General features: G+C 35.0%; 1 protein-coding gene across 1 annotated transcript; it reads left to right on the forward strand.

Moving 5' to 3' along the window:
- The first annotated feature begins 7,743 nt into the window (after positions 1-7,743).
- Positions 7,744-14,433, forward strand: tnfaip2b (tumor necrosis factor, alpha-induced protein 2b). The gene is made up of 11 exons (XM_077197042.1): positions 7,744-7,901; positions 8,735-9,395; positions 10,057-10,168; positions 10,844-10,966; positions 12,006-12,100; positions 12,242-12,334; positions 12,415-12,541; positions 13,384-13,509; positions 13,615-13,770; positions 13,937-14,058; positions 14,136-14,433. Exons 1-11 carry the CDS (start codon positions 7,838-7,840, stop codon positions 14,296-14,298), a joined length of 1,842 nt encoding a protein of 613 aa, XP_077053157.1. The 5' UTR covers positions 7,744-7,837; the 3' UTR covers positions 14,299-14,433.
- The last annotated feature ends 860 nt before the right edge of the window (positions 14,434-15,293 follow it).

Consider the following 15,293-nt stretch of genomic DNA (forward strand, 5'->3'; position numbering starts at 1 on the left):
ACAACACATCGTCAATGTTGAGACATTTTAGAGCTAAACATGAAAACACATCTTCTGGAAGTTGACCAACAACTATAAGACTTCTTATTAGTCATTCATTTATTTGTTTGTCAATTTCTGTATTTATAATGAGATATCTTAAATAGTGCATACTTATAATACTTATTCAGTTATATTTTACTACTTTATATATATACTTTACTGTATTGCAGGGATCAGAAAACAAATGATTGATTGGGCTATAAAAGGGTGTCTATCCGCATCTTCATCGTCTTGCCCTGGAATTTGAATGCACTCCTGCCTCCTCAGTCCCATGTGAGAGAATATTCTCAAAGGCAGGGGAAGTAGTAAATAAAAAAAGAAATAGACTTAGCCCCCACACTGTTGAACAAGTCCTGTTCCTTAATAAAAATCTTTAATTTCTACAATTACCCAACTCCCCAGTTCACAAGCACTTTCACAGCACTTCGCCATTCCACAATAGTTTTCTTTAACTTTGATTATATGCCTATATGAGCCTTGCCTATGAACGCAGGGTTCGTACAGACTCTGTCAAATGAAATTCCAGGACTTTCAAGGACTTTTCAAGCACTACTTTTTTGGATTTCAAGGACTTAAATCAGCACTTATCAAACAATATCTTTATTTGTTTTTACTCAAATTAAATATATATATGGTATCTGATGTTTCATAGAAGTCAATCCATTGACCAGCGCTGTCAGGCATGGGAAATCCTCTTAACCATTGAAAGGATATTGAAACTGATTTTTTTACCCCCATTAATATATATGATTCACCTGAAGAATGAAAGTTGTATTATATACTTATCATATACTTAATATCATGCTCATAGCCATGAGAAAAAACTCTCAGACGGGCTGCAGTGTTGATTTAGCGTGAAACAACTGTATTTTTTCAACAACAACAACAACAACAAAAATCACAACATTTTGAATTAGGGATGCACATACCACTTTTTGCAGAACGAGATACCGATACCGTAACCGATCCCTGAATTTTCACTCCAATTGTAATTTTTAAATGTATTAGTAGATAAACCAAAAGAATATAAATCATATTAGTTTGCTTAACTTGTTCATCAAATATTTCTTTCAATTATTTTCATGCTTAATTAAGCCTGCTAAAATGCATTGTATGAGCTTCTGTTGCTGTACATTCTATTGCTCTATCATATTTTATCTTTCATTGAATACAGTAGCACAGCACATATTTAGACTAGAGCAGCTCCAGAAGGGTCAGTGCTGAGGATTGGTTCAGTGGTACAAATGTTTAGACACCAGTGAAATAGCAATTATTTAATCCAATTTTGATACTACAACAAAAACTGCCAGCCTAATTAATGTGAATTTAAAACTTTATTAAAGGTAAGCAGTCAGCAACAAAATAAGAACGAATAACCAACTTACAAATAAATAAAATAGAACAAAGAAAGGCTACAAAATGAAACAAACAGCATTTTTAGAATTTTTCGGGTAGATCTAACAGGTACAGAAATTTTAATAAAGTAATCAAATGTGAAAAAATTGCATATTCATTACTGGGTAATTAAATATGGATCTTTTTGTAAAGTTGAAAAGGTTAGCCTATTTAGTCAAGAGCAGTGAGTAATTTATTTTCCCATTGTTTGCTTAACATTAAAACAGCAGTGGGTTTGTTAAACTGCCGCAGTAACGCTGCGGGGGGCGCACAATCTCGCTCGGGCTCGGCCTGCACCACACGACCCAGTGTGAAAGCACAAGGTGGTGTTTTTGTGTGTGTTTTTTTTTACAGTCCTGATTGGTGTGTAATTGGAAGCTGGTGATTTGAATCCAGGGAGAGCGAGTAGAAAGAAGATGGTGAAAAAGACCATGGTTAAACCATGACAACAACTTAATTTTGTAGCCAGTAAACATTTGAATATTATATTGAAGCTTGACACATAGTCAAAGACAGACACAGATGTTGAATGCCTGACCAGTTTTGTGAATATTTTTTTCCAGGCAGTTGCATAACCATCCGGTTTTAATAGACCATGATATCGTATTTTTTTCACCCCCATGGAAAAAGAGAAAGGGTGTTTTGAAATATTCTACAGGCTGCCATAAATCATACAGAGGAATATCCTAGTTTTTTTTTTTCATACAGTGAAACTGAATGAAGACCAGACCTGATCCCTATCCACTTTCATTGTGCAGCAAAAACAGCAATGAGATACTCATGTCTCTCTCCACAGAAGAAAGGATGTCATGGGATTTGGAACAACACAAGGGCGAGTAAATGGTAAATTATTGAATGGCCAAATGTTAACTTTTAAAGTGAATTCTTCTTTTAACAAGTAATTGTTTCTGGTCAGGTCTGTGTAACAGCTAAAGTAACACTAATGTCAAATGACATTTCACAAGACATATTCACATGTCCATATTAAAATGTTGTGGCTTTACTCAATTTTGAGATATCATGTTCCCTATTTTACTTCCCTTTTTTCTACATAATTTGCAGATATGCAATACTGAATGGTAACAACAGGGGAGAGAGGGGTACAACCTAACGCTTTTTGACTTTCTCAGTTTGTGTAAACTTGGGGTTCAGAGTATTTATTTTTCCCACATTAATTTCCCACATGTCTAGTACAATTATGTGGTTTTGTTTTATTAATACATTAATACATCTACCCCGAAAGAATGGAAGTGAACTGTGATAACATGCCCCAGGTTGGGTTCATTGTAACATGTGAGGGCACAGTGTAACATGACTATATGACAGCTTAAAATGTTATCTGATCTAATTTAAAAAAAAGCAAGACAAACTAAAATATTTTCTCAATAAAATACAATTATTAACTTTTTCATAAAATAATGGCATTTTTTAATAATTAAAAAAAATAGTTTTTGAGTTTGACAACACACCGGAAAACATAGCTATACAACATAATTCAAAACATAATTAATAATTTCTGAACATTGACTCTCAGTCTTTATTCACCTTTTTCTCATGTTTTCTCAATAGAATTAATGAAAGTATCGAATTGAATAGCATAGTTCTAATAGGGGCACATTGTAATGTACCTGCACAACTGTAATTTAAACCCTGCTAGTGTCTTCTGCTAGTTAGCGAAGCATTAAAGAACCATATCAACTGTTAAATAACATATTGGAGATTAAAATAATATCAGATTTGTCTCATTTAAAATAAACACCAAAAATAGAGATGAAAAATGAACATAAGAAATTTACTTTTTATGGTTAAATAAATGTTCAGTAATATCTTCCAAAGACTTCTGAATTTTGGCACAAATTTTTCTCTATATACTGTTTATGGCAAATAGTAAATACACTAAGTTTCATCATGCTAGCATTTGTGGAAGTATTTAAAACAAGGGTGTTACAACAACTAGCCCCATGTTAGGTTGTGCCCCGCATTCCCCTATTATATATTTCTAAAATGTACACAATTATTAACTAAATTCTTCATATTTCATAAAAACTCAACATAAAGGCATAAATATACACATTTATCAAGTAGTGTTTGGGTTTCTATTATGATTAGCCAATACATTTATGATTCATACGTCATCATGAGTGCTTTTTTATTGTATGTTCATCAAGATTGTCAATTGGTCAGTCATGGTTGGCGTTGACCACATTCCTGTACACAGTTTAGAGTACACAGTACTTTGTTTTGCTTGCCCTTTCAGTGCACACTCTTTCTTTTAAATGTGTTTTAAATACAAACACATTTAAAAGCGGTATTTTGCACAGATAGTGGCGAAGTATCATGTCCACAAATAAAGTTTGGATAGTAGGCCTACTAGGTTTATTGAGACAAACAGAAGTAATAATAAACAATATATTACCGGTTTCACTATGAGGAATGCGCTGAGCAGCCAAACTGGATTCTGAAGTCATGGGGTGTTGCACAATTCTGACTTGGGGGTATTCCAGTTAAAAGTTCCTACTGGGAACTAGGACTTTCCCACTGGAAACATTTCTGTTGTTGTCTGTAGGCTATTTGCAGCGCCTTTCTGTATTTGTTTGTGTTGTGAACTTTTGCGGCGCTTTTCTGTATTTGGTTGTGTTGTGAGTATTTGGAGCACACTTGTTGTAAAACTGATGAAGATGTTAATTTGCCTGTGTTTTTTCTATTTGCATGTGTTTTCTTCAGTTACAGCGCATTGAGCTCTCTCGGCCACCGTAGCTTTCACTGATAGTTACAGAAAATATATGTTTTATGCAATTCATAAAAGTCATTCCTAAAACATACTAAAAGGTTTTGCAACACACATATGTTACATCCAGGGGTGCGTTTCCCGAAAGCATAGTTAGCCAAATAAGGTTGCAAGTTCAGTCGTTATCAGCATAGTTCAACGAGTCGGTGTTTCCCGAAACCCTCGTCCCAACGAACATTCGCAAACAGAATCGCAAAGTTGTGTGGTTGGAACGACAGCTCTCTAGCTGTGGTTAGAGGCATAGTTTCTAGATTGCATGACATGTGGACTTAATAAATCCTTATCATGTGCAAAATAAGCAAGCTGACATTCAGTACCACCCGTGTCTTTTATTTAGAATAGGCCTATATACAAATGCTATTTACGTCTTTGAGTGTGTCAAGAGATGTTAAGTACCATTTTTGAAGACTGCATGTGCGAACGTGCTCTATTATGTAAGAACGAGCCTATGATTGAATCTGGAAATAAAGCGAAATAACTGAGAAAAATGAGAAATATTCCTCAGATGTCTGTATTTTACATCAAAACATCTAGCATTAACTCGATCTCAAACAGTTTCATTATAATAAGTTATTGCTCCACCACGTGTGTGACGTCATAAACCAAAGTGGTTGAACGACCACTTTGCAACAATATGGTTTCGGGAAACAGTCGTGACTAGCTAGTTGATTTCTTCAGTGATGCAAGAAAAATGGTTTCCACCTGATACCAATAATCAATGCCCTGCTGGGTAGGAAAGGAGAGTAGCTTATTTAGCCCCTGTTTACGTGAAGGGAAGACGCAGATATTCCCCTGTGGTTTGTCCTCTCATTTACACGAAAACCCTGTTTTTATCACAGAAAACGATTATTTCTAAAAACTCCGGCCAAAGTGGAGATTTCTGATAGCGTTATCAGAAATCTCCACTTTGGCCGGAGTTTTTAGAAATAATCGGTTATGTGTTGCCGTGTCAACTGGGAGAAATGGGTTGGGTTCTCAAACATCACATTATGCGCCAGAAAATGCTTAACGTCATGTGAGTGCCTAGTTTGGCATAGTTATGATGGCGCTCTACGGCGTATTTATCAAGGGGGTAATCAGCCGGAAACTAAATCCTCCCTGGGGGCCGCCATTGTAGCAGACCATCACCTGCTGTTAGCATTCCATTGACTCCCATTCATTTTGGCGTCACTTTGACAGCGAATAACTTTACATCTGAGGCGTCCAAAGACTTAATTTGTCCATTATTTATTTCTAAAGAAAACCGACAATGTATAAAAGGCTCCATTACTTTGTATCTTACGTTATGGCCCTGTAGAAGCCGTTTTTGTAAAAATAGGCTAACGATTGCGTCATAACCACGCGACTCTGTGTCGCACAGTAGAGAAATTACTGTATATACAGGCAGTACGCTCAGTACGCTGCGCAGTACGCTCAGCCATCAGGAAATGAGTGCTTCTAATGGGCTTCACTTTTCTCAGTTGAAATCAAGGGGTGGCTGTGTCCATTTCTTTTACTGTCTATGGTATTTATGCAGGTTGATGTAAATGACAACTTTTTTGAAAATTAGGTTGTGTGCATGATGTTATTATTGAAAAACGGAAGGGGAGGGGGGAATATTCAATTCTCTAAATACCGGCTATGTGTAAATGTGGCCTTAAACTGCAAGTAGGGAGGTGGGTGCCATTTAATTTGAACTCCGACTTTTTCTCCCGTTTATGTTAGCAAGGGAGTTAGCTTTATGTTTCTGTTCTCTTGTTTTCTTTTCTTTTAGTTTAAATAGGTTGGTTAAACTGTTAGACTGATTGTTTGTTTTGGCAATACTCCCTTCTGAATCTGATACCCCTTTTTTACTTTCGCTTAATTTGTAAATAAAAACTACTTTTTTTATGTGTTTTTTTCCACTAAATATTATGTGGTTATTTGGGTGGTTGTGAAACAAATACTGGGTCTGGAGATTAGGTGGCTTCATGCTGTTGCACATTCATTTCACCACCATCCATTTTTGCTGTTGCTTTCCTCCCCTAGACCAATCAGGAAATCATTACACATATATTGTCTGATGCATGTGAGAATGAAAATTTTGGTGTTTAGAAACACTTATCTCTAGTAGCCTATACTACCACAAAAATATCAATAATTAACATAATTTGGACTTTAAAATATGATGGCAAATCTCTTTACTCAATACCAGCCCACTATATCCTCCCTAACACCGTTTCACAATACTTGTTGATAGATTGTTTTGTTTTTTAGCCGTCCGAGCCTGCAGGTCAAACGCTCATCATCACTCAGCTCATAAAAGATTAAACTATAGGTCAAGAATTTAATAAATACTTTTTCCAGTCCAAAATTACTCATTGTTTTGGTGTAGGTAAGGGAACAGTGTCAGAAGTAGAGTGTACTTCCCCTTCGTTGGGATTTTCCTAAAGCAGTGCTCCAGACTTCCAGTACCACTTCAAGATATTCCCGATTACTAGAAGGAAATGGCAGGGTCATGAAATCTGATGGATCTCAATGGAAAGGGAAATGTGTGGATGTGTTCAGTATCGAGGCTCGCTGATCCTAAAAGGTCTTCCAAGAATATACTAATATCCTATGATAATGTTTTGAGCTATAAGAGAACACAGATGACAGGAAAACAGCCCACCATCAAAACACTGTTACATTTATAAAAGAAGTGTTTCACATTTACATTAGCAGGCACTTTTTTCCTTACAAATGAAGCAACAATACTTTCAGTTCTGCAGTGTCATAAACTAAATACAATTAGAAGATAAAAGTATAAGTAGTATTTGTATTTAGTTATGGAAATGTGGTTAAAGCAATTCCTGTAAATCTGTAAATGAGTCTAATTGGTGAAATATGGAACATTCTATGGTTAAAATCTCACATGATGATGTTTAGTCCCTGTTGTTGTTTATACATGCGTGCTGTTATTGCGTGAACTCTGATTTATCATATTATTATGGAGATTATCAGTAAGCTACATTTTAGTTCCAGTAGCCTGCATGGGATATAACTTCATTTAAATTAAATATACAGTTATAAGTTATATAATCAGGTAGTATACCAATAACTTTCCGTTGCCAACCTGAAACAATGTCACAGTATTTTTACGTGATTCTCTGTCAAAAAATGGATTTTAGACGTAGCCTAGCCTAAATGTAACAGGATACTTTTACCGCATGATATCGTGTAGGCTAAAGGCTAGTCCTAAGGTAGCAGAATGTCCATGCTACTTTATTTATTGTTATAAATAATTATTATAAACTATTTGAAATCACGATTTAACCTAAATCAAGAAGAAAAAGGGACATTCACTCAGGAAACAGACTATACAAACGATTTTTTCACCGAGCTCCCTAATGTCTTTGTTCATTTCTAACTTGCTTATCTGTTTATCTTTCTTACTGTAGCCTACTATTAATAAACTTGTCTCGCACGCTACAGATCAGTGCTCTCCATTGGGCTCCGCCCAACGGCCGCCTTGCGCTGATGAAGACTATAAAACTCTAAGCCCGTTATATCCACAAACAGTTCTAGATGAAGGAAAAAAGATAGAATTGAAATTCATTTTTTTTTTCTTGCGCACCTGATATCACGACATTTGTTTTTTCTTCATCAGAAGAGATGACCAAAAAAACAGGAAAGCTAAACATTTTTAAACGGAATAACAAAAAGAACGATACTCCAGGTAGGAAGAATTATAGATGCTCATTAGGTTCTCCTGCAAGCTATGTTCAGTAAACAATCATATTTTAACATTTTGTAATTGGATATACAAAATATCTTATTTTGTAGAGTTATTCGCAGAGTCATCTTGTTAAAGATCAGCACTGACATTCTACATTTACAGAAAAAAAATATTTTGTTATGAATTTTTGTTTATTATGGATTCAGCAGTAGAAAATCATTTAAAACCACTAAAAGGACAAACTTAAGTGTAATTTTATTTAAATTTATGTTATTTGTTAAAAAAAATATTTATAGCCTATTTAAGTAAAATCATTGTGCTGTTGTAGTTAGGCTATAGGCTACTAGTTTAATTAAATTACGTTTACACTTTATTTTAAGGTGTCTGTGTTACAGTGTAATTATAAATTTAAAAATAAGGATAATGAGTAATAATAATATATAATAATAATAATGCACAATTTATTGTAATTACTGTGGACTAACTAGGCTACATGTAACGTGTAACAAGGACACTGTAAAATAAAGTGTTACCTAAATTACTGATTAAGAAAATCACACTTGTGATATCAATATTGTGATGAAATTACTGTGTGAAGTTAAAAAAATGGAAACAAAGACTATATTTAACAATTAATTTTTTTACAGTATTGAAGTGCATCACAAATAAGATCATATCTCAAAACTATGGTGTTCTGCTTAGACAGCCTATTTACAGAAATCTTGCTTTTTTTTCTATACAATATGCATTTTAATTCTTTTTAAAAGGATAAAAAACGCAACCTTGCTGGAAAGAACTGTCCTTTTCAAGCATCCTTTTTCTGTACTCTACAGAGGTCCCCACTTTTAAGCAGAATCTAGAAGCATGTCGCTTTGTGGATGCAGGGAAACAACTGATGATCCGAGAAGACCGTCTGTTTGCGTTGAAGCAGGAAGGGATCGGATCCAAGATGAAGCTGGTGGAGGAAGAGGAAGACTCAGAGGCTAGACTAGCAAAAGACTATGAGGACCTGCTTGAGTTGGTGATGCGGACACTGGAAAGCTCCCTCGACCTCCAGAGTGCTGAGGAGCAGGAGGTACTGAAAGATGCAGTCCACGCTGTTCTGCAGGAGGAGGAGCAAGACACACGCTGGGAAGGGTTTGAAGAAAAGGGACGCCCACCATGGAGGCCGAGGCTATGTAAACAGAACCACGAGGCTCTGCTAGAGCGACTTGTTCACAAGCGGATGGAGGAAGCAAAGTTAGACTCGAGTGTTGAGATACAATCCTCCATGCAGCAATCGATCACCAGCCAAGCAAAACGACTGAAAGAAGACTTGCTGAAAGTTGTGACATGGGTGAGCAGCTGCTACCCAGAACACGAGAATGTGTGCCAGTTTTATGCCACACTGTACCATAACATCTTCAGTGCCAAGCTGAGAGAAGTCGCAGAGTACACACTGTGTGATGAGGACTGCATTCTGCTATTGCAGTGGGTGAACCAGGAGTACCCCAAGTAAGACACAAATGACACTAGACAGTTTTTTTTCTCATAATATGTACATTTTCTCATCTATCTATCTATCTATCTATCTATCTATCTATCTATCTATCTATCTATCTATCTCATTTAATTTAATTTCATTCTATATTGGACTAATATATTGGATAAAATCCTTGCTCAGAAGCTGCTCTTTTAAAGCTCAGGAGACTTTTTGCAGATCTCAGTTCATTACTGTATTTACTTTATATCCGATACTAAGATATAACTTAGTTAGAAATAGAAATGGAGACAAATTAGACCATTATTAAAATACAGATAATTTCGTATATAGGCTAGTCATTAGATATTTAATAGATTTAAAGGGATAGTTCACCCACACATTTATATTCTGTCATCATTTACTCACTATCATGTAGATTATTTCAAATCTGAGAAGATATTTAGAAAAAGGCCCTTTTTTCTCCGTAATGAAAGTCAATGGGGTCCAGTGTTTTGTTTTTTTTGGACTCCATTGACTGCCAAAAAACAGTTGAGAGAAATTCATACAGGTTTCCAACGACAGGTAAGTCAGGTGAGTAAATTATGATAGAATGGTCATTTTTGGGGTGAACTATCCCTTTAAATGTTTTTTTGTTTTGAGGCAAACTTATATTTGGTCTTTCTTTGTTCGCAGTATTTTAAATGTCATAAAGATAAAAGAGGTGATCGATTACACAAAGCTTGATCCACTGCTTCCTGAAGGCATGATTACACCACTGGAACAGCAGTTTTTGACCAGCGAGAAGGTTTGATGCTTTACGATACATTTAATGTTTTTAAACACATCTGTTTTCTAGGCAAGACACCACAAGTGAACTAGGCACAATTTTTAACTAATAGATATTGTCTTACTTCCCCAATTTTGTATTCTACCCCAATTAAGTTTTCTATAATTTTATCCTCAAACAAGGCATTCTTTAGTTAAAAATGCTCACATTTGCATATAATTCCATTGGATAAAGCCAGGTTCAAAATACTTGTTTCACAGTTAAATGTTTTTAAAGAGGGGATTTTTCGTAAATCTCTTTTTATTAGTCCATAAATTAGAAAAATCATTTTTTTTTCCAGAATAAGATGTTATATTAATCAGGCGATTGTCATTTTAACAAACCCCTCATTCAAATATATAATAAAACTGTTTGGTGGCTGGCTGGCTGCAGTGCTGCCAAAGTGGAGATCAGTGCATGAGAAAAATCACAGATATGTATTGTAATTGAAATCTACATCTAGAAGTGCAATAAAATATATATGTAATATATATGTAATAAACATTTAGATTTGTGCTTTGGATGTTTTCTTTCTACTAGTCTAAAAGAAGGCATTTTATGTAAGCAAAATAGCCCAACATCTCATAGTGTGTGCTTTTATTATGCTGGAAGCACAAAGATTAAGTTTTAATTTGATCCATTATTGTTCACTAGAGGGAAGTGAGCACACACCTCCACAAAATTCTGGAAAGAGAAGAAACAGCCTGGAAGGAGGGAGCACTTCCACAACTGAGGGACCAAGTGTATTGCTGTCTTCAGGCCATTGATGTGATCCAGGTAATTGTAAGCTCGACTCAATCGGCCCAATGGAGGCATCCAATCCAAGCGGGTGAAGGAATGCGCGTTACTGTCTTTCCTCGTGGCAAAGTAATTTGATTAAACGAAATTCATTTTCTCATGTATTTAATCGTTATTTCATCTGACACCATAAATGAAAAGGTTTTAACGATATCTGTCCATTATTAAATGTGAGTGAATGTTTGACTTCTTTTTAACTCTTTACTGAAAATAATGTTAGAGTCAATTATTACAATTTATTATGTCAGGTAAATGTAACATGCCAATTTCATAATCAGTTCAAAGATAATAGATACAAAACATCAAATGCTCTGGAATAAAGAGAGAAGATGCGAACCTTGACATTATTAAATACATGATGCGAAGTGTTTTGCATGCACTCTGCATCACGGGCTAATTTGAGTTACAAATCGCGCCTGAACCTCTTGTTGCAATTCATTATATACCCAGATCAAGATAGAAACTTCTTTCACTTGGAAACACTTGCTAACAATGGGAATTTTCATTCAGAGGTTACACCTTTTGAGAGCAGGATGCAATTTGCCTGGAAGACACACCCTCCTGTGTGCAAGATATTTCTAAACTCTTAAGAACTTTATTACCTTTGGTTTACTTCTCTTCTGAGAATGAGACATGATTCTGAATGAGACATTTGTACCAGTCGCACTGAGACATTTCAAATTATAACAAACATGTATAAAACTGTATGATAATTGTTCACATTTAAACCATAAAAGATAGAATGGTGAATTTCAGGTGATCTCAGCATGAGAGAGAGGGAGTGGGGAATAGGGAAAGAGATGTATTCTGAGGTGAGACTTGCATCTCAAATGGTGAAGCTAACTTCCCAAGAGAGAAGTTAGCGTCACCATCTCCTCAACCAGACTGCCCGGCATTTTCTAATTTCTCAAGTCTTACATAATGACAAGAGGAAAAGTAACTAGCAATTCTTTCCCTTCATCAAACAATGGATTTTTTGAGGAACAAATTTTTTCTTTTCCCCTTCCCTTTTTCCTAGTGCTTTCATGGACATGTTGTGAATACTCAAAAGATGCTAGGCGATGAGACAAAAGCGTGGAATATAACATGCCAGATGAGCAATTTTCTGAAAGAGTGAGTAACTATAAGCTGACTCATTTTTTTCATATTTATTTCTGAAAATACCAACAACATTCTTTTTGAGCCTTCCTGCTCTTGTATTTGTGTACTTCTATTTACACAGATGATTCATTTACTCAATTTCCATTCCTACAGTTTTGAAAGATTTCATGCAAAGGTCATCAAAAGCAGGCAGACCAACACTGAGGCCGTTTTGATGGTCAACCAATCATTTCTCATACAGTGCAGGTTGGTGTCGCTTATATTCAGTTAAAATATCATATTTAACTTTTTTGAATTTGTATTGAGAGTTTATTTTTTCCCCGCAGGGACTATATTACAAAGAATGCACATTTGTTCCCTGAAGAAGTCAAAACAGATTGTCTGTCTTTATTGACTACCATGACGGAAAGAAGCCAACATTACTTTACTTCTAATATGCATAAGGAACTAAAGGTAAAAGCAAAATTTTGTTTCTTTAACTTTTATGTAATAAAAAAGCCCTGTTTTTGCCAATGCTCTGTCAAACTTTTCAACATTAGAGCAGTAAATCCTACAACAACGAGCAGGACATTATTTTCTTTATAATCTACAGTATCCAGAGTTTAAATCCTCACAACTTGTTTGAAACATGAATATGAGGTTCTGAGATCAATATTGTGGACAAACTAAATGATCCTTCAGAAATCATTCTAATATGCTGATTTGCTGCTCAAGAATCTTATTATTATCAATGTTTAAAACAGTTGTGCTGCTTACATTTTTTTGTACATTTTATTACAAGATTCTTTGATTAATAGAAAGTTCAAAAGATTTATTTATTTGTAATAGAAATATTTTATAACATTATAAATGTAAATACATTTACTGCCACTTTTGATCAATTTAACACATATCCTTGTAAAAAAAAAATCCCTGACTCCAAAAATTAACTGCTGTACTTCATATTTTCACACCTCTGGCTCTTAATATGTACATGTATTAAAATACTAAATTGAAAAATGGCTTTTAAATGAACCAGACCTTAGACTTCTAGACCAACACAATAAACTTTCATTGTTTTCAAAAACCCATTGAGGTGGTTTATCTTGGCAGTGAATACATGCATGCTGTCGGGTCCTCATTCTTCAGTTGTATAACAAGCCGGATGATTTCCTTTTATTAACTGCTTCTCTAGTTCATATGAGAGTAATACATAAATAATTCAATTCAATTATTGAATTGACACATCATGACCAGATTCTGCATACTTGTTTCTATATGCATTGAAATAAATGTCAATATATATGTTCCTACAGGATTTGTACTGGAAGGTGGGTTCCTACAAGTGGCTCAAGGACAGTCACGGTGTATGTGAAGAGCTGCTTGCAAAGCTGATCAAATATATTCAGAAATTCAAGAACTTGGACAAAATGTGTTGCCAGGTATAAACATACAGACCAACCAAAAGATTGACTTCTTTATACTTATATTTATATATATTTATATTTATAATTAATTGGTCCATGATTGGTTGATTTGATGATTAGGAGCTACTGGGTGGGATGCATAAGGAGTTTCTTGCTGAATATGTACGGAAAATGATGAAGCGAAAGATCAAACTTTCAAATAAAGATCAGCAACAGATGGCAGCATCAGAACTGTGTTTAAACAGTGAACAGATACATACATGCCTTACTGCAGCTGTAAGTACACATACAGAAAAAAACACATCCTAAATAAAGGTTAAGTTTGTATTTTTTTTTCTTTTTGTTAAAATACAAGTTTAATATGAAGAAACCACAGAACCTAATATCTTGAAAAACAAATATAATGATCCATTTTGTAACATGGCATTGTCTAATTTTCCAGGGATCAAACATGGATTGGTTGAAAGACATTCTTCCCAAATTAGCGGAACTGCTGAAATTACAGGATCCAGACAGTATAAAGTTAGAGCTGGTAAATCTGATGAGCGTTTACCCTGATCTCAGGTATAGTGGATTATGCTGTGGAGTTATTCTGGCAAGAACGACTGTTGCACTTTCCTCATGTCTCTTTGTTTTTACAGTGACCGTCATATTTCCGCTTGGCTGAAACTCAAGGGAAATCTTTCTTCATTAGACCGCAGGAAGATCCGGGAGAGCGTCACTTGCAGCAAAGATCAGATCAAAGAAAAGAGCGATTCGCTCCAGTTTAGCAGGAGCTTCTTTTCCATAGTCAGGATTAAATGAATTTTGCTTCATAACATTTGAACATTGTTTATGTAGATTTGCTTGCTTTTGTAGAATTGCTTGTGCTCAGGCATCGTGCAATCATTTTGTACATGCTTAAATTCTTTGTGAAATAAAATGGCAAATCACCATTTATATATTTAGTCTTATTCCTTTAATAATAATAATAATAAATTTTATTTATAGGCTACTTTAACCTGCGTGGATAGAAAAACTATGGACTGGTCAATAGTCACAGAAAAGCGCTCAGATTTTGGCAGAGTAGATTTTGTACCTACCAGGATATACCAGAATTTCAGTTTTACCACTATTAAGTTTAAAGAAATTTGATGAAAACCAGATTTTAATTTCAGCTAATCAGCTAGAGAAAGTGGAGAAAAAACAGAAGTAGGCATGGAAGAAATGTAATGCTGGGTGTGGTCAGCATAGCAGTGGAAATGAATTCCATACTTCCTAAAAATATGTCCAAGGGACAGTAAATAAATAATAAATAAAAGAAGGCCCAAGACTGAGCCTTATGGGACACCAGGTCGCACTCAGATCGAGCAAAATAAGTAAAGTCAGCTGACCAGAATGCACTGCCATAAGCAGATAGTAACTTTGACAAGTACGGTTTCTGTGCTATGAAATGGATGGAATCCAGATTGAAGACAAATTATTGAGAGACGTGTGCTGCTACACTCTTTTCTACTATTTTAAAAATAAACAGTTAGTTAAAAAATAGAATAAAAATTGTCAAAATTAGTTGTATCTAATTTTAAACTTTAATATTCATCTTTGTTCTTAACAATACCCTCCTCTCCAGTTTCTCATTGTAATGTGGTTTGTGAAAAAATAAACCTAAGAGAATTTATGGTAATTGTCTCTATCAGTATCAAATAATTCCAGTACACACATCCTAATTGTTTCTTTGGCGCTATGCGTGATAATTACTGATTATGAGAATGGCCGTAACAGACGTCTACAAACAGGATATGGTGTGAAAGTGTGAAATA

The sequence above is a fragment of the Siphateles boraxobius genome, unplaced genomic scaffold (assembly GCF_051911475.1).
Source record: "Siphateles boraxobius isolate OS27281-9 unplaced genomic scaffold, OSU_SipBor_1 37, whole genome shotgun sequence".
Classification (NCBI taxonomy): Eukaryota; Metazoa; Chordata; class Actinopteri; order Cypriniformes; family Leuciscidae; genus Siphateles; species Siphateles boraxobius.